At 36.5% G+C, this 17,893-nt stretch overlaps 2 protein-coding genes across 3 annotated transcripts; both read right to left on the bottom strand.

The window, feature by feature from the left end:
• Nucleotides 1-486: 486 nt before the first annotated feature.
• On the bottom strand, nt 487-7,923 carry LOC126820778 (sulfotransferase 1B1). Of its 2 annotated transcripts, none has more exons than XM_050548897.2 (6): nt 7,794-7,923; nt 4,423-4,648; nt 3,777-4,100; nt 2,288-2,388; nt 1,537-1,714; nt 487-983 (listed from the first exon to the last, which is right to left on the bottom strand). In XM_050548897.2, the coding sequence occupies exons 2-6, from the start codon at nt 4,631-4,633 to the stop codon at nt 871-873; spliced, it is 927 nt and encodes a 308-aa protein (XP_050404854.1). In that variant the 5' UTR covers nt 4,634-4,648; nt 7,794-7,923; the 3' UTR covers nt 487-870. The 2 variants fall into 2 exon arrangements, with proteins under 2 accessions (XP_050404854.1, XP_050404856.1); XM_050548899.2 differs by lacking the exon at nt 7,794-7,923 and adding an exon at nt 5,682-5,761.
• Nucleotides 7,924-8,795: 872 nt separating this feature from the next.
• On the bottom strand, nt 8,796-17,492 carry LOC130010311 (sulfotransferase 1B1-like). The gene is made up of 6 exons (XM_050548909.2): nt 17,385-17,492; nt 16,065-16,306; nt 15,266-15,589; nt 12,904-13,004; nt 10,404-10,581; nt 8,796-9,756 (listed from the first exon to the last, which is right to left on the bottom strand). Exons 2-6 carry the CDS (start codon nt 16,264-16,266, stop codon nt 9,644-9,646), a joined length of 918 nt encoding a protein of 305 aa, XP_050404866.1. The 5' UTR covers nt 16,267-16,306; nt 17,385-17,492; the 3' UTR covers nt 8,796-9,643.
• Between the last annotated feature and the right edge of the window lie 401 nt (nt 17,493-17,893).

The raw sequence follows: 17,893 nt of genomic DNA, 5'->3' as shown, positions 1-17,893 counted from the left end.
CCTTAATGTAAGTAATAGACTCGGATTAAGAAAGGCCCCTGTAATTTCAAACTTTCGCAACTGCTGTCATAATTAATTATTAAATTGAAAAAGAACCTGTTATGTAATAGAGTGTAGTTGGATCTAATTACCTCATAAAAACTGTGATAACTGTTCAATGAAGAATATTAATAAAGGGTTCCGGGTAATATACCCCCCCCCCCCAAACACACACACACACACGCGCGCGCGCGCGCCCTCCAATAACAACAAATTATTTCTTTTTTTTAAAAAAAATCGGATAATCAATATGTTTATAAGATAATTTGAACGACGGTCGGTCGGGCTGTGGCGATTTTATAATTACTATTATACGACCATACTGTATCTGTCAATATAAAGACAAATATGACATTTTAATTATAACCCATTATATATAGTTTTTAACCTCCTGCTTTCCTGCATCGATTGGTCTAATAAAGACAGATTTGGTAATAAAACTCCATATTGGTAAAATATTTTATTCAGTCATACATTTATTTTTATTTTATCATTAGATTTAAAAAGCACTCTAGGTAATCATTGGCTCGTAAAAATAATGTCTGGTCTGGGTCTGCAGTTACATCGGAGATTTTCAGATTGAATTTTGTAAAAAAAAAAAAAATCTGCCAATTTTTAAGGCATGAAATATGATTTGGCACATTATTTTCAATTCACGAACTAGTTTGTATCGTTATAAACATCGAATCCGGAAAACTGATTTTCTAATAGGTCTTATTGTTATAACTATCTTTACTTCTATACATTTAGTTGTTCATGGCGTGACTCGTCGAACAATTGAAATATAATTAGACTATATAACGGTAAAATGAAACGTATTTGCATGTTCGTTTATAAAGAATATTTCAATTTCACTTGACAATCTTTCATTCGCTCATCTGTCACTTGATCAAAAACTTCACTTTCCGCTACAGTGAACCAGTTCTTCCAATCACCAACTTTACCTGAAATCAGATAAATAGAAGAGGGATAGAAGATAGTAAAAGGAAGCTTGGAAATATGCCTGCACTGCGGCCTTGTCTCGACAACTGCTTATCTAAAAGGAAAACTTGAATGTTTAACAAATTTGATAAGGATCCTTTTGGTGTTCCCAGTTAAAAATTGAAGAATAAATGGACGTGGTTGATTGTAAACCAGAACACGCCATGCTTAGCCAAAGGCACCCAGTGTGCATATTAATTAAGTATTATTTTAAGTATAATATATTGCATTTAGAACATCTGCAAATATTCTGTAGGGCATCTCTTAGTCTTTAAGTTATTGAAAAATTAATTGAGAATGTAGAGCAGTTAGTATTGTAATATAGATTTGATGCTTTGATTGTTTTGGCAAATTTTTGGTCAAGGGCCGCTCTTGCAAACGAAAGTAACATTTGCCACCGTCTTTGTCCCCCTGGATCTATCCTTGTCAATAACAGAAAAATAATTTTAATAGTGATATAGACATTGTATTTTTTTAGTCCAGGTACACATTAGGGCCATTTTGTAAATGTTTTACCTTTCCTATACATAGATGCCCCTTCTTTCCATTGTAAACCCAATTTATCAATCTTTTGATCTGTATCCGCTTTTTTAAGTTTCTTAAAGGAACAGGCATCTACTATAGCTTCACATAATTCATCAGAGGCATCAGTTTCTAGGAATTTTGCCAAACTTTTTACATGCTCTACAGGATTCTGAAGAAAGATTGATAATGATTGAAATATATTTTGTAATGCTATAAGGGATCGACGTGTATGCGTTCAGTCCATTTCGGACTTCAATATGGTTCTTAATTCATTGAAAGTAATCAATTTTGGAAAGAATTCTGGTGGATAGCCGTTCTTTACTGTATTTTGACTTAACCACGCCAAAGCTATTTTAGGTTCACTATCAACGTGGGTATGGAACCTCTGAAATTCACCCGAATTGCGTTTTGGACTAGAGGTTTGGACTGGATTGAATCTCCAAGTCTATAATAATCTGTAACAAAGGTTGAAAGGTTATTGAAAAGTCAAAGGGGAACCATTGCTTTTAATGTCCACCCTAAGTGCACCCTAAATAAAATGAAATGGAGTTTAACGTCCTACTTTTCTGCAGTAATCGGATCAATTGAGACGAGCATACGCAGTTTGTGTACTATTTTGGAAATCTTACCAGGACAGCTGAGCTACGGTCCACCATTATTTCGAGGGTTATTTTACATGCACGCCAACGTGTACTTTGCAAAACTAACAAAAGGGGGGGGGGGGGCAGTTGCATAAACAAACCTCTTGCATGTCTTCATATGTAAGCCTGTAAACTGGGTGATTACTTGTATTACAAAACTTATCCCATTCCAGCACATAATCAAACCATGATCCAAAAGGCACTGAAATAAGTGAATGAATTACACATCAAAAAACATTAAGAAGTAAGGTAAACATACATTACTTACATCGCATACCTATTGTACCGATTCCGACCTGAATCCCTCCATTATTCTAATATTGACCTAAAATAACTACTGGTCGCTTCAAATAGCAGTAGTACCGAGTATAACCTTCCGTTACAATAGAAGTAGTGACGAGTGAAACCTTCCGTTACGATAAAAGTATTGAAGAGTGTAACCATCTATGCAACAGAGGTATTGACGGGTATAAACGTCCGTAACGATAGAAGTAGTTCCGGGTATAACCTTAGAGGTATTGACGGGTGTAACCTTCTGTTGCGATAGAAGTAGTGCCGTTATTATAGAAGTAGTAGGTGATGAAACCTTCCGTTACGATAGAAGCAAGGGGTGTAACCTTCCGTTACGATAGAGGTATTTACGGCTGTAAGTAATGCCGGATCCGCTTTCCGTGTACGCGTTTTCTTCAATGAAAAGGTCGGTATAATGCAAATGAATAGGGCCGTTTCCACGTAAGCGACTATAGATCGGGGACGTTTTCGCTAGAGTTATTTCTCGGGTGAAATGTGCGCATTCGGATGTTAACGTTCTAGCGTACAGACACATCTTCTCTTCCACAAAGTCAATCAACCCCTCTTGTTTCTGCAAATTCAACTTGCAAATGGCAGATTTTGTGGACATTGTGTTTAGAAAGAAGCGGCGAATGAACCTTATGACAACGTCAGGCTCCATGCTGCAATTACACGGGATTCCTCAAACTTTTCAGCGATTGTTTTGTACACATGGAAATACAACAAAATCGACACGTAAATGGCAAGCGAGACTAACCGTCCTCTATACCCCCGTCAGACTTGTTTGACAATTCCCGAACTTATAGCTATGTTATCTACAGACACGTGAGCAGTAGCGTTCAATCAGAGGTTCTGACATCGCGACCACCACGGAAACCTTGGCATTGAATGAACCTTGAACTTTGCAACTCGATTATCACAGGTAGACATTTTAGCTTGAAAGCGCGAGACTTGGTATTCGCGACGATCGAGGAGTCTGATAGGCTCACAAGTTGGGCTTGTATCTAATCTAAATTAGTGCCGGAATATGCAGGGTATTACGTGAAGGCCTTTATAAGATGTACGTAGTTAAAGCGAGATCAAGCCTTCTATTGAAGATGAGTAGTGGCGGGCGTAACCATCCGTTACAATAGAAGTAGTGACGCGTTAGCTTCTGTTACGACAGAAGACGTGCTGGGTGTATAGGCGTCTGTTGCGATAGAAGATTAATCAGTTATATTGATTATATTGAAACAATTCATAACTCAATACTAAATGAACCAGAGATGCAAAATCCAATAATTTAAAAAAACAACTGACCTGATCTGAATAAAAACATATCTATGAAATCTTTAAAACTGCTTTGAAGTCTCCCATGTAGTTCCATCGAGCTGAGATGACAGAACCATGATACCGCCGTGTCTTTAGGATTTCTTGTGATTGAAACTATTTTTGTTTTCTTTTCAAACATTTGTTTTGGTAAATGTCGTAGCCAGAAGTGTGAATTAAGAACCCGTGGTGATTTCTCTCGGTCTATTACAGCTAGATCTGTAGCCTCTAACATTTGTTGTTCTTTACAGTCAGTTTTATAATTTGTCGACTGGCTGTTCAGCATATGAATTACTTCCCAAAGCCAATGAGTTCCTGAAAAACACGAATATGATTCGTTTAAGTGTTCGTTTAATAATATTCTGGGATTTGTTATAATCTAAAGTATGGAAAACAGTCTATGATTTCAACAACCGAAATGTGGGTGCATAATTTCAACCAAAGGCACAACCTTTCTAACAAAAAGTGATGAGTTAGAAATTAAAACGAACCATGGGTCGTGATTTTCAACAAGGGGGCTATATACATGTATGATAGTTTCCTCGACAAAATGAAATTTGTCTTTCTCAATTTTCCTAGATGAAGGAGCTCTTATAATGCAATTATTTCTTTTTTGAAATGGGGAATAGGAACTTACCTGCTTTAGGATATGCACATATAATGACGTCATCATCTCGCATTTTCATCTCTTTTACTTTTTTAAGATGTTCTTCATGTGTGGCATTCTTTAATTCATCGGGAAATATGACCATGGGAATACCATCTACCTCTACAGCATTAAAATCATTACCAGATTTATCTGTTAGTGTCGTGTATTTTATGTTAACATTTGATGTCACTTCTTCCATTTTTGATTATAGTACCTGTAATATATAAACAACCAAACTTATTCACATCAAGCCTGTAACTAGGGGGTGGGACCCGGGGGGGGGGGGGCTCCCCTGCAAAAAGTTTCGCATGACCATGAGAATCATTTTGTCGCACAGATCATGAAAACGTTTAAATCTTGATTGTGTTTAGACAGGACACTGTCTTTCCTGTTGACCTTTTTGACCTCAAAATAATTTCAACATTCGTTATACCTTATCTACGACTGTTTGGTCTTTCGCGCGCCATTTGTAATGAAGTCACTCGATGAACAAGGCTAAACATAACCCACAGGGGAATACTGTCGGTGTAGACTGGAATAACTAGACGCCAAAGACTGCCATTTAATTTCGACTCTTCGGTGTAGACTGGAATAACCAGACGTTAGAGATTACCATTCGATTGGAATTTCCGTGTATTTCGCCGAACATAACTGATTTGAAATTACAGTAACAACTTACATGACCGATTAAATGTAAATCAGTTTATATACTATAATATTGCATTATTCTATGCGTTGCGACCCATTTGTGTCCATTTCTAAGTGCCAAAGAAAATGAAATTAACTCCTTTCATGTTAATTCCCGTCTCCATTTTGACTGGCTTAAACTTTTCCCCAAATTTTCATGGGGTTGAACGCAAAAGCAGGTATGGGGTTCACCATGGAAGTCTTGAGATACACAAACTGGAAGTAGCATACAAAAAAAAACATGCAGCTGTTCGCCTTACATTTCACCGTAACCGATCTCTTAATTGAATTCTGTTATCATGATTTATTCACCAAACCCTGGCAGAAAATGTATATTCAAACCCTTGTCTTTTATTCTACACCAAAAAGTCAACGGAAATCGCCATGCAAAGGGAGGTGGGTGGAGCGCGATAGACTAAAAATAACTATGACACTAAATTCGTAGGAAATAATGGTGACCTGTTTTATTCTGCCGCACTTACGGTAGGTGTCATGACCTATTGAATACTTTACTTACGTGCACGCTATTCTATAACCTTGAATTATGTATATAAACCTACCGTTATGATATAGCAGTAATTGTATCCACCGTGATCTACTCAGCAGCCGATAACTGTTTGTTGCAAGTGTTAAAGGTGACCATATGACTTTAATGATATTGCATTTTATGACTTGTATAGGAGACAGTTTAGGACACAATATTTTTAGACTAACAGTCTACCCGAAATAAAGATTAACATAATATGCATATATTGAGCAATATTGTTTGGTAAAATGCTATGTTAACGTGATCGTCGGTGTTATTATATACATTTTTTGAAACGCCATATATGCCACAAGTTTATAAACTGGGTTGATAAAATAGTTAAGAAAAGGGTTAATGAATAAATAAATAAATTGAAAATTTTATTCAAATTACTTTATTTTGAGCGAAGTAAAGTCTGTTCTAAGATATAGCAGTTAGTTCATTATCTTCGAAACGGTAGTTGAGTGTCAAGACTTACCTTCGCGCATCTCGGCTATCCGATAGTCTAGAGTGTTGATAATAGGCTTGTCATTTGAATAAATGTCTAAATAATAATTTATATGACACTTAAAGCCAAAAGAAAGTAAAGTCTGTTCGAAGATACAGCAGATAGTTCATTATTCTAGAAACGGTACGTGACAATCGAGACTTAGCCTCGCGGATCTCGGCAATCCGATAGTCTAGGGTGCTGATTATAGGTTTGTCATTTTAATAAATGTCTAAATAATAATTTATATAACATTTGTATACAAAAGAAAGACACGCATTGGGCAGATTAAGCTTTTATAATGCATCTTCAATATTTGTACCGGGTTATCATTGCTATAAGCCTAAGGTATAAGTTTTTATATACTGTCCTCCATCTAGTCCCCGATGAAGCTCTATAAGATAAAGGTACTTGCCTTAAAGATACATTATGGGAGATTAGAAAAAGAGCTGGTAGTTTTCACTATAATAGTTAAAAACTTGATAATGTAAAGGGAATTTGCTGAAATTTTCAGTCAAATTGATCCACCCTGAACCGAGTATTTAGCGATTGAATTTTGGACCTAGCCTCGATCGTCATTACTAAAGCAGGTACTATAAAAAAAAACATAGTCTCGATTATCCATTTTTTGATTTAATCAGAAACAGAAGACCGGATTCTAATCCAGTAAATATCGCAGACTAGCGATGCCATCGAGAGTTGATTATGGTCTGGATAAGTTAATTAACGTCTAATTAATAATTTAGATAACATTTCAGGCCTAAAGAAAGACCTACAAATTGGCAGATTTAGCTCTTGCTTAATGTATGTTTAATAAAGCGAAGAAGTCTGTCTCGGCGAAGACTCCTTTTCCCGGATTTCTTCTAACTACTTTTCAAGTTATTGCACTTTCCCCCTTTAGCGAATCATGTGTTCACTCCCTTTTCGCGAAAGGCTAAACCTACTCATAGCTAGGGATAGAATTGTAAACAATTTTAACCACAACATAAGTTCAAAATCTAGACCCGCTGGGAGTTTTAAACGCCCCGCAAACACCCCTATAGTTTAACTTCGACCTTCCGACCCACGGTAGTTTGATTTGGCGCGTTATGCGGCCGCAACATAACCTCGACTGGGGCGCCGTTACAATAATTCTATTAGATACTAACTGCATAATAATACATATCTTTGATATTTGAAATATTTTTTGAGCGATCTAGCGTGTTGTGCCTTTAAACTCCATTCATGATACCAATAATTCTCGTTTACAACTTCATGCTTTTGACGTCACTTCCAAAAATAACCGAACAGAGCATACTAAGCTGGGATAGTCACATATAATGACACCAATATCTTTTGTTATATTCCGTCTACATCTATATGATATAAAATTCAGTTGATGATTTGATTTTCCGTATTTGATTTAATTGTACGTATCGAGTTGTGGTCCATCTTTGCCTAAAATTATGAGTATATTATGTAGATACAGAGTTTCACAAATTGTACATGCAGTGTACATGTAGGCCTATCATGTCGTATTGACATTTAAGTACACACAATAGGTTAGCTTTATAAATAACCCCATGCAGACCATAATATATAACCACACTATAAAGTAATATAGGTTATAATTAAACTTACTTATCTCGTTTAAATGACATAATTTATTTGATATATTACCTTTACAGTGCTCCGAACAGGTCAATTATTTATACTGTAACAATATAGAAATTGATAAATAAATCAACCGGTGCACTGAAATTAAGTATACACATATGAAGAAATCGACCACAACTGTACGGTGGCCTTTTAAGGTCATACGTTGATTTATACGCTTTTCTTGTAACTTACCTCATATGAGAAATCGCAATGAAAACTATAATAAATCAAAAACACATGAAAAACCTTTTCTCCACGGTGTAAACCTTTTCTCCGCGTTGTCGCGGTGTAAACCTTTTCTCCGCAGTGTAAAGTTTTCTCCGCGGCGGAAACCTTGTCTCCGCTGTGTAATCCATTTCTCCGCGGTGTAAACATTTTCTCCGCGGTTTAAAGTTTTCTCCCGCGGTGTAAATCTTTTCTCCGCGGTGTAAACCTTTTCTCCGCAGTGTAAAGTTTTCTCCGCGGTGGAAACCTTGTCTCCGCTGTGTAAACCTTTTCTCCGCGGTGTAAACATTTTCTCCGCGGGTATTCTAATTCTATGATAATAGCTGCGGCATTGTGTCTGACAAATAATTGGCAATGAAATGAAATGAAATGAAATGAAATGGGCTTTAACGTCCTACTGTTCTGCTCCGCACTGGGCTAATGAAGACGGGCATACGCCATACAGTGTGCTATATCGAATTCCAACTGTCAAGGGATCTTTTACGTACACGCCAATGTGTACATGGGATGTCGGTTTTCGTCCCATCCGAACTACCAGAAAGCTGTCCTTGTTGACGACATGTCGGGACATACCTTTTCCTAATTCCTTATCTAATACATTGCGTGCCTTCGATATTATTGACTCTTTGGTCTATGCTTGTTGGCGAATGGATAACAGGCCTACGTGCATTTATTAAAGAAATAAACAAATATTGTTTTGAATATGTATATTGTCTCATGACGATGTTGAACATACTCCGTTAGCGATTGGGAGGATAACAAAACTAACACAGTTATATTAGACAACAATTACTGGTTTATTATAATTATACACAGAAACGACGTTTTGATAAGTATCCAGTTTAATCTTATCGTTGTCAAGCACAAATAATGATAACCGGATACTATCAAATCGCTTCACAAATGCTTCTAATATCGCACTTCAATGACCACAAAAACACTAGAACACTAGATGTTAATTTGGGATTTTACTTGCTATAATCATTTAAATAAGTCATTACGTGAACTTTATACGGCATGCCAATTAACAATTCTCTTTTGTCCAGACTCAAATTCGGCTGGAATGATGGATACTGTTTTGGGAATATATGCTTTTAATACCTGCATGAATCAGTACCCACAACACATTTTTGAAATTGAAAATTGAACCATGTTAGTCCTAAAATGACCTAGTTTATTCAAGTGGACGTAAAGCCTCTCTGTGACTCCGCTATAATCCGCTTCTGAATGGCACATTGAAAAAGTGGAAATATGTTCGAACAGTGGCATTTTCGGCGTCTTTAACAATGAATCAAACTCTGAATTTTAAAAAAAAAATGAAAAGTAAGGTAGTTTTAATTACATTACTTCGGTCATTTTCAAAATAAAACGCCATTATATTTTAGGATGTTCACTTGTGTGGAACCAGGAGAATTGTAATACATAGATTATAAAAATTGTCCGTAAAAATTTCTTAATTTTATTTTAAAATTTTAAGAACTGGTATACACGTTTTCAATATCAATAACAAACAAAACCACGTTCTCAACTAATGTAAATTCTTAATCGTGTTGAGCTTTTTTGTTTGAATTCTACAAAATATCACCTCTATTATCAATCACTGTATAAAAATGTATAGTTTTAACAATGTATATATATTTATATATTTAAATTGTATATTTCAATTGTATTTGACTGTCTTTCATTCGTTTAGCTGTCATTTGATCAATAGATTCACTATCAGCCACAGTTAACCAATTCTTCCAATCACCAACTTTACCTGAAAATAGTAACCGTCAAATTATTAGCCACTTGGTGTCAGTAAAGATAGAAACATCTGATAACACTTGTGACTGGGTTCATGTGAGACACTTTTGCTATAACAAGTCTATATTTATCCTTAATTGTGGGTTCCAACTTGGCACTCTGTGAACAATTTGTTCATTTTTTCATGTTGTAAACGGATTTCTGTAGACGGGTTTCCAGTCAATCGTTTGGTTTCATACACATTCCTCTTTTTATGTCGTTAACGGATTTCATAAATAAATAATATACTGAAAATATTGTCGTTTCCAAAGACTGGAAAATAACCAATATTTTCGCAAGCGACCATTTCGACAAGCGGTCCATGCTTTATATGCGTGGGCTAAATGCTGACGTTCACGTTAGTCGTCTCCATAGACAGCTGATTTTTTGTCACTTCAACTGACCTTTGAATACCATCAAACGGCTAAACATTTACAGTTAAGATAACTTGATACTTAACATTGCCTTTGAATACCACTTACCCTTAACTTACAGGATAATAAGTATGTTTACGTGAAATCTAGTAGTTAAGTGGCTAACTTAACTTAAGATTTCCTTTGAATACGGACCCAGGCTAGTCGTTTGCTGTCCAACATTAAAATTTGACATAACAATTCATACCTTTTCTATACATTGAATACCCTTCTTTCAAAAGATGTTTTAGAAAGTCATCTTTCACTTCATCATTGGCTTTCTTAAGTTTATTAAAGGAACATGCGTCTACTATAGCTTCACATAATTCATCAGATACATTAATTTCTAGAAATTTAGCCAAACCTTTTACATGATCTACGGGATTCTGAAGAAAAATCAAAATATAATTTTCTGTTAGTTTTGGTAGTGACTGATATTTGATATTATTCAATAATCATTGGTGAAATTATCTAAAGGTCACCGAGTATAAAATATATAACAGATATTTTAAAATGATATTATGTAACAGATACTGATGATATTATGTAACAGATGAGATAAGTCATATTATCTAACATGTACAATTGATATTATCTGCCAGATATTGGTGATGTTATCTAACAGATACTGATGATATTATGTAACAGATAAGTGATATTATATAACAGATACTGGCGATAATCATCTAAAACAGTTACTGATGACATTATCTAACATGTACTGATGATATTATCTAACATGTACTGATAATGTTATCTAACAGATACTGGTGATATTATCGAACAGATGCAATTGATATTATCTAACACTGATGCTATTATCTAACATATTTGATATTATTAGCCTGGAGGCTTATTGCGGGAGGGGGTGGTCCATCAAATAGGCACAAAACCAGACCCAACGATTGCCACTCAGCATTGTAATCTACGCAAAAGTTGGGTCTGGTTTTGTGCCCATTTGAAGGACACCGCCCCCCCCCCCTCCCCGCACTGAGCCCCCGGTCTATATCTAACATATACTGGTAAGATTATCTAACAGATACTGGTAATATTATCTAACAGATACTGTATTATCAAACAGATACTAATATTAGCTAACAATTATTGATGATGTTAATTAACGGATACACATGATATATATACTATTCAAAAAAAGTAGGGGATATTTGATTTTTAAGTGTTATTAAAGTCACCTAATGAAACTGACGAAGAAACAAATGACAAAATGAAATGATGTTCACATTCATCGATTTATTCCAAATGATCGTTAGACTAAGTAAGGCACAGACTGACCATTATAAGGGTAAAATGATACCCGGGGTCAAACAGCAAAGTTACCACAGCATCACAACCAAGTCAGTAACGGGTAAATCCTCCTCTGTTTGCCAAACAAGCATTGATCCGACGTGGCATACTCCTAATGAGACGTCTAAGGTCATTTTGGTCCAGATTGTCCCATTCCTGTTGCAACGCAGCAGCAAGTTCTTGGACATTGGCAGGACGTTGTTGACGTTGACGTAACCTCTGTCCAAGCATGTCCCAGACATGCTTGATGGGGGAGAGGTCGGGACTCAGTGCTGGCCAAGGTAATGTGGTGGTGTTCTGTTGTTGGAGGTAACCTGTAACGATCCTGGCCCTGTGACATCTTGCGTTGTCATCCTGGAAGATGAAACGGCGGCCATGACGTCGTGCGAACGGCACAACATGGACTGCCAAGATGTTGTCCCGGTAGTACTGGCCTGTAACACGCCCTGCAACAACATGTAAAGCCGTTCTTCCAGCAACAGTGATGCCTCCCCACACCATAACAGAACCACCCCCAAATCGATCATGTCTGATGACGTTTACGTCTTGGAAGCGCTCGTTTCGACGACGCCACACCCTCCTACGTCTGTCCAAAAAATCAACAGTGAACCTTGACTCATCTGAAAACATCACATTGCTCCAGCGTCGATTATCCCAGTGTTGACGATCCCTACACCAACGACGTCTTGCCTGAATGTGATGATCTCTCAAACAAGGGATCACGCGAGGACGTCGGGCGCGAAGGTGACCCCTATGCAGTCGATTCCGAATCGTCTGGCCACTCACTCTCACACCAGTGTCTGTTTGAAGACGAGCGCTGATCTGATTTGCTGTGATGACACGATTTCTCAAGGCCAAGGTACGGATAAATCGATCCTGGGCTTGAGTTGTCGCCCTTGGTCGATCTGAGCGTGGTCTGTCCTGTACAGATTGTGTATCACGGTATCTGGACCATAGCCTGCTTATGACAGACTGAGAAACATTCATCGTCCGCGCCACAACCGCCTGTGTTTTGCCGATCTGTAGCATGCCAAGGGCACGTAACCTTTCATTTTGGGTAAGCCGACGCATATCAAAATTTGTTTACTGGTCACTAAAACAATTAAACTGATGTTTCCACCCTGGAATTCAATGCCACAATGACTGTAACATTCAAAGTCAGAGTCGTGTAAATCTTGGGTTGGACCCCCATGATGATCCCAAGCATCACCTGCATTCCATGCGGTAGCTATTGGTGCGTTTGGGCGTCACATGTAACTGGAAATGTATCTTCTGTTAGGTTCTATAGTGACTTTTTTCGTAGTCATTTGCATATTTTAGTATTATGCCCCCAAAATCAAATATCCCCTACTTTTTTTGAATAGTATATTATCTAACAGACACTGTTGATATTCTCGACTTACCTGTTGCATGTCCTCATAAGAGAACTGATAAAATGGATTTTCAGTTGTTTTAAAGAACCTTTCCCATTCTAGAACATAATCATACCATAGACCAAAAGGTACTGAAACATTGTATATAATGAGCTGCACTCAATATGTTAAAATGAGATTATACGTAATGTTTATGGTAGTAATTATCAAAAATGGTTGGAACTAAATATGATTCGTCATCTCACTTTTGTTGATAGCGAATTTACAAGATGCTAAGAATGATCAATAGAAGATATAATTTGTTCCTGGCGGTTGCTTTTCAAAGGATTCAACAAAATGTTAAAACGATGGCTTGAATATGTCACGGGGTAAACAAAGAGAAAATAAATTAGATTTGGTAGACGAGGTGATAACGAAAATGTCGGGCCAGAATTTGAAGACCCACTGATATATCAAAATACCAAGCCCAGTGCTTGAAATTAACCACTATCTTAAACCCTTTGATTTGCGGTAGCAGATCGCGTCACCTGTTCCAATATCGTTACCGCCTAGATTTAAAGCTTTTGTGTGTGCGTGGTTAGGGTTAGGTTCTTAAAAACTGACTCTATAACAAAATAAACATCTTGATCTGCCTTTATGTCCTCATGACAGAGGTCATAAATTTGCCGAACGGCAAAAACGGGTTGCCGTTTTCCTCCTTATAGACCGATTTATTTCGTTATTATTTTCCCCTTCTAGTCAGTAATAATATTGGACCCAGAGTTCATGAAATAAAAATGCCACACCGAATGCTTTTTTTGGACAAAAACGTTATTCGTTTTATAACAATATTACTGATAGTAATTTTTCAGCACAATAATTAATGTCAAAATCTCGTCATACTGAATCTCTGTTCGCGACCCTCAAGACCACAAATTCCTAGTAGATAAATGTAAATAGTAATGGACAAAAATGGATAAACACTGACTAACACATATATCGTGCGAATTACGGTTGGAATTAGGCCGACAAGACAGTAATTCAAGATTTACCGTTATAATTTAGTATGTCATACACATGATGACAAAGACTAAATTTTAAAAATGGTGTCCTTATGAAGAGTATGGGGTTTATTTTATGAAACAATTTCAATTATGACTGTGACGGGATAATCGAGAAAAAACATCCAATATCGATAGCTTTACGATATGTATGACAGTACAACAAGCACATAATTAGTACCAGATTACCTGATACAGAAATCATGTTCATGATCATTTGTCTATCATCAATGAATGAATTAAAAAAAATGACAAAAACAACATGGTTCACCGGGCAGAATCGTCGTCGCCGTGAAGGGGCACGGGATCGATTTTTTTGTGCGATTTTAAAAATCGGCGCGATCGGGCGAAAATATACGCTCTACTGCCCCCCCCCCCCACACACACACATAAACACTTAAATCATCTAATCTTTGGTGGTGTATTAAAAAAATACGGGTATGTTCGGCTACGAACCTCTGTCCTATAATAATTCTCGTTAAACGTCTGAATCTATATCTTTAGCTTTCGAAGCGCTGTTATCAAAGTTTTTAAAAATGCATCTTTATCTCTACTATATTTACAATGCATATTAAAAAAGTAGATCGGGTGATAAAGTTCTACTGATTATGAACAATATTGTTCAAATTAGAGAAACTTCTTAATTACGCTAATTAAAATCCAATCTGATTAAAATACAGATCTATATTTCGTTTCGTTCTTTATACTTTCGATGGCCTCTACTACATGAAGATCTGACCAGTTGTAGTGGGAGGTCGCGTCAGAGGTAATACAAACGTCTTTTGACCTATGACATCAGACATTTGATTAACCAATCAGCGTTGATGTTTCTAGTGGGTTACCAACAGTTCCGTGCAACTCACGCCAGAGACTCGCCATAATAGACCGTTTCATTGGCTAATCCCTCACATCATCCAGAACGCGAATTATATAACAACTCCTCCAGATCATAGTGTATAGTAAAGACAAGTAAAAAACCATAAGAAACGAAACGAATAAGGATCTCTGTTTTAATCAGATTGATTAAAATCATAATATAGATACAACCAAATGTCTTATCTTTTGTGCAGAGATGGATTATTTCCAACCGTATTTGATCGAAATTATGCCCTTAGTTCATTGTGTTTAACAGATTGCTAATGAAAATAATAGTCACATTTTATATCAATCAGTATTGAAAATTTCACCCAAAAATCAAATTTATTTCTAGTCCTTAAGTCTTGATTTTTGAAAAACAAACAAAAAAACGATCAATTCAGGACATTGACTAAAATAACTGGTTTTGTCATAGGCTGGGCGCTCATCTAAACTAAATCTAATACTTTATTAAAATTTACCAATTTTATACTTACATCGTTTATTGACGTAAAGATCAACAAAATCACTTAAATTCCCATGGTAATTAAGTGCTTTTTCTGCGGCTTTATAATGAAAAAACATGGAAACTGCCGTGTCTTTAGGATTACGAGTGAGGTAAATTATTTTGGTTTTCTTTTCAAATATTTGTTTAGGTAAATGCCGTGGCCATAAATGTGAATTAAGAAGTCGTGGTGATGGTTCGGCTTCAATTCTATCAACATTCGTAGCTTCTAACATTTGCTGCTCTTTAATTTGTTTATGGTATTCTGTTGTTTGACCTCTCAACATCTGAATCACTTCCCAGATCCAATGAGTACCTAATATATACAAAATCGTTTCCTGAATTCGAATAGCTCACAATCTAGTGGCGGTAGTAAATCATTAGTAATTCACATTAAAGTCATTAGTAATTGACAATCAAGTAGGAGAAACCTTAAAGATATTAGTAAGTCTTAATCAAGTAGACGTACCTTAAAGTCATTAGTAACTCACAATCCAATAAAGGTAACTTAACACCTTTAAAAATTCAGAATCCTTACCTTAAAGTCATTATCACAATCTAGTACCTTAAATTAGTAACTTACAATCTAGTACCGGTCATTTAAAGTCATTAGTAAACCAACAAAAAGAGCATTTGGTCTGAACGTTGTATTACACAGCATTCGAGAGAGTCATGATAATGACATATTTTCATATTTTTTTACGTAGATCACTGTTCGCTTAATGTTTTCGCTTGCTTTGTGCATCGATCTCTTCCACAATGAAGTAAAGAGAATTTTATAAATTACTTACCTGCTTTGGGATAAGCACACACAATGACATCATTATCTCTTATATTCAGTTCTCTAAGCTTCCTGAAATGTTCTCCATATGAGTTACCTAGAATCGCTTCAGGAAACGGTGGTAGCGGTATTCCGTCTAATTCCATCGCTTTAAATTCATTTCCTGATTTATCTGTGAATATGATTGGTTTTCCTTCATTTTGGTTTTCCATTTTGATTTAGTGTATTTGTCTAGTTCAGGTGGATGTTAACCTAGAAGTATGAAGATATCGTGTAGATAACGAAATGAAATTAAGTGGGGTTCAATGTCTTACCTTTTTGCACCAACCGGGATAATGAAGACGACCAAATGTCAAACTATGTGAATGTGCTACAAGGTACATTATTTTGCCAGAGTGGCCTATACGTATGGATCTTTAACATGTTGCAAATGGTATGAGCGGTACAACCGCGCAATGCTTTTCCTTTACTAGACCTCATCCTGCACACCGAGAAAGTGGAAACCAGATGTAAAAATCGGGTCATAACAAGGATAAAAATCGAGACCTTATACTCAATGGTAAGTGAACCAGTGCCAAACTTCCCGAGTTACGGTAGCTCCTGTAGATAACGAGCTAATTTAATGTTATTGAAATGAATTGAATTGGGTTTAACGTCCTACTTTTCTGCTCCTAACCTGGGCTAATGAAGACGGGCATATGCCATACAGTGTGCTATGAGGGAATTTTGCCCGGGCAGCGGCGCTACGGCCTACTCTTTTCCCTACAGAATGTGAACGTTTCAGTGGCTTGTCTCGAAGCGATTTTTGGCTGACCACGCAGTGCAATAACACTCAGCATAAGAGTCTATAAATGAGTCTATAAATAGCCATCGCAGGTGAAATTCTCTACACATCTATCAACTATTACAGCTGTAAAAAAATCTATTGTTGACGATTCTGAATAGCAGTAATATTTAGCTTCTTGGTTATTACAGCAGCTTTAGAAATTACCTTCGTTTTATTTTTTTTAAATTGCTTTATCATTAACTATACCATTTTTTTATTTGCCCCTAGCGGAATTAGCCGTTACTTTTAGGAGGAATACCCAAGCTCACTGGATTCAGCGGGTTGAATTCTTATAGAGAGAATCTGTCACAAATTTTACCCCACTAAATCATCCGGATTCTGAACCTACACATACTGAAGATATATAATCTATCAAAAAACATTAGGTGGGCTACATTTCCAGGGTTGTCGACCTGCTGCCGGGTTATGCATTCTTCCGCATGAATGTGCTGAAAGGTAGGCTATCATTTACATAGGTTATATTATTATTAAAGATAAACATACCTCGTATTTGATATGAGCTGTTCTTGTTGAGAACTTTCCACTCTTTTAAATATCGGTAAAGCGTGTTGAATTCACAGCCGACTCGAACGGGGAAATAGAACAGTTACGTGACCCGATAGAAATATATCATTATATAGCCAGATTGGGGTTAAAAAGTATGACTATCGCGATCATGCAAATAGTTTATCTAAAGAAAGCAAGCATACTGATGTAAATTCAAAGGACATTTCATCAATATTAGAAGTTTCATCATGCTTACTTCATTTTCCACAAAAGCAGATTGTATCAATGTACATGTATACAGATGCTCAATTTTATCATGTTTGACACCTATTTCATGCCTTATCATTTAGTTCTATTGTAGTGGCGATGGGGGTGCGGTGGACCTTTTCTTCCTCCCTTTCCTTATGATTGTACATTGGAATAATTCGTTGCGAATATGTTGAACGACTTAAGATGTATAATGTAAGATATAGATAAAGAGCTGACCATTCTTGTTGTAATAGTTT

The sequence above is a fragment of the Patella vulgata genome, chromosome 5 (genome assembly GCF_932274485.2).
Source record: "Patella vulgata chromosome 5, xgPatVulg1.2, whole genome shotgun sequence".
Classification (NCBI taxonomy): Eukaryota; Metazoa; Mollusca; class Gastropoda; family Patellidae; genus Patella; species Patella vulgata.
Note: the sequence above shows the minus strand (reverse complement) of the source record. Positions and strands in the feature narration are given on the sequence as shown.

What these genes read in the sequence shown, in the direction of transcription:
- LOC126820778 (XM_050548897.2), bottom strand. Translation starts at nt 4,633, where the DNA reads ATGGAAGAAGTGACATCAAATGTTAACATAAAATACACGACACTAACA. An exon ending in CATATGAAGACATGCAAGAG is followed by an intron (nt 1,715 to 2,287) that starts GTTTGTTTATGC and finishes ATCTTTCTTCAG; the next exon opens with AATCCTGTAGAGCATGTAAA. An exon ending in GGCATCTATGTATAGGAAAG is followed by an intron (nt 984 to 1,536) that starts GTAAAACATTTA and finishes ATCTGATTTCAG; the next exon opens with GTAAAGTTGGTGATTGGAAG.
- LOC130010311 (XM_050548909.2), bottom strand. Translation starts at nt 16,266, where the DNA reads ATGGAAAACCAAAATGAAGGAAAACCAATCATATTCACAGATAAATCA. An exon ending in TCTTTACGTCAATAAACGAT is followed by an intron (nt 13,005 to 15,265) that starts GTAAGTATAAAA and finishes ACAATGTTTCAG; the next exon opens with TACCTTTTGGTCTATGGTAT. An exon ending in CTTATGAGGACATGCAACAG is followed by an intron (nt 10,582 to 12,903) that starts GTAAGTCGAGAA and finishes ATTTTTCTTCAG; the next exon opens with AATCCCGTAGATCATGTAAA.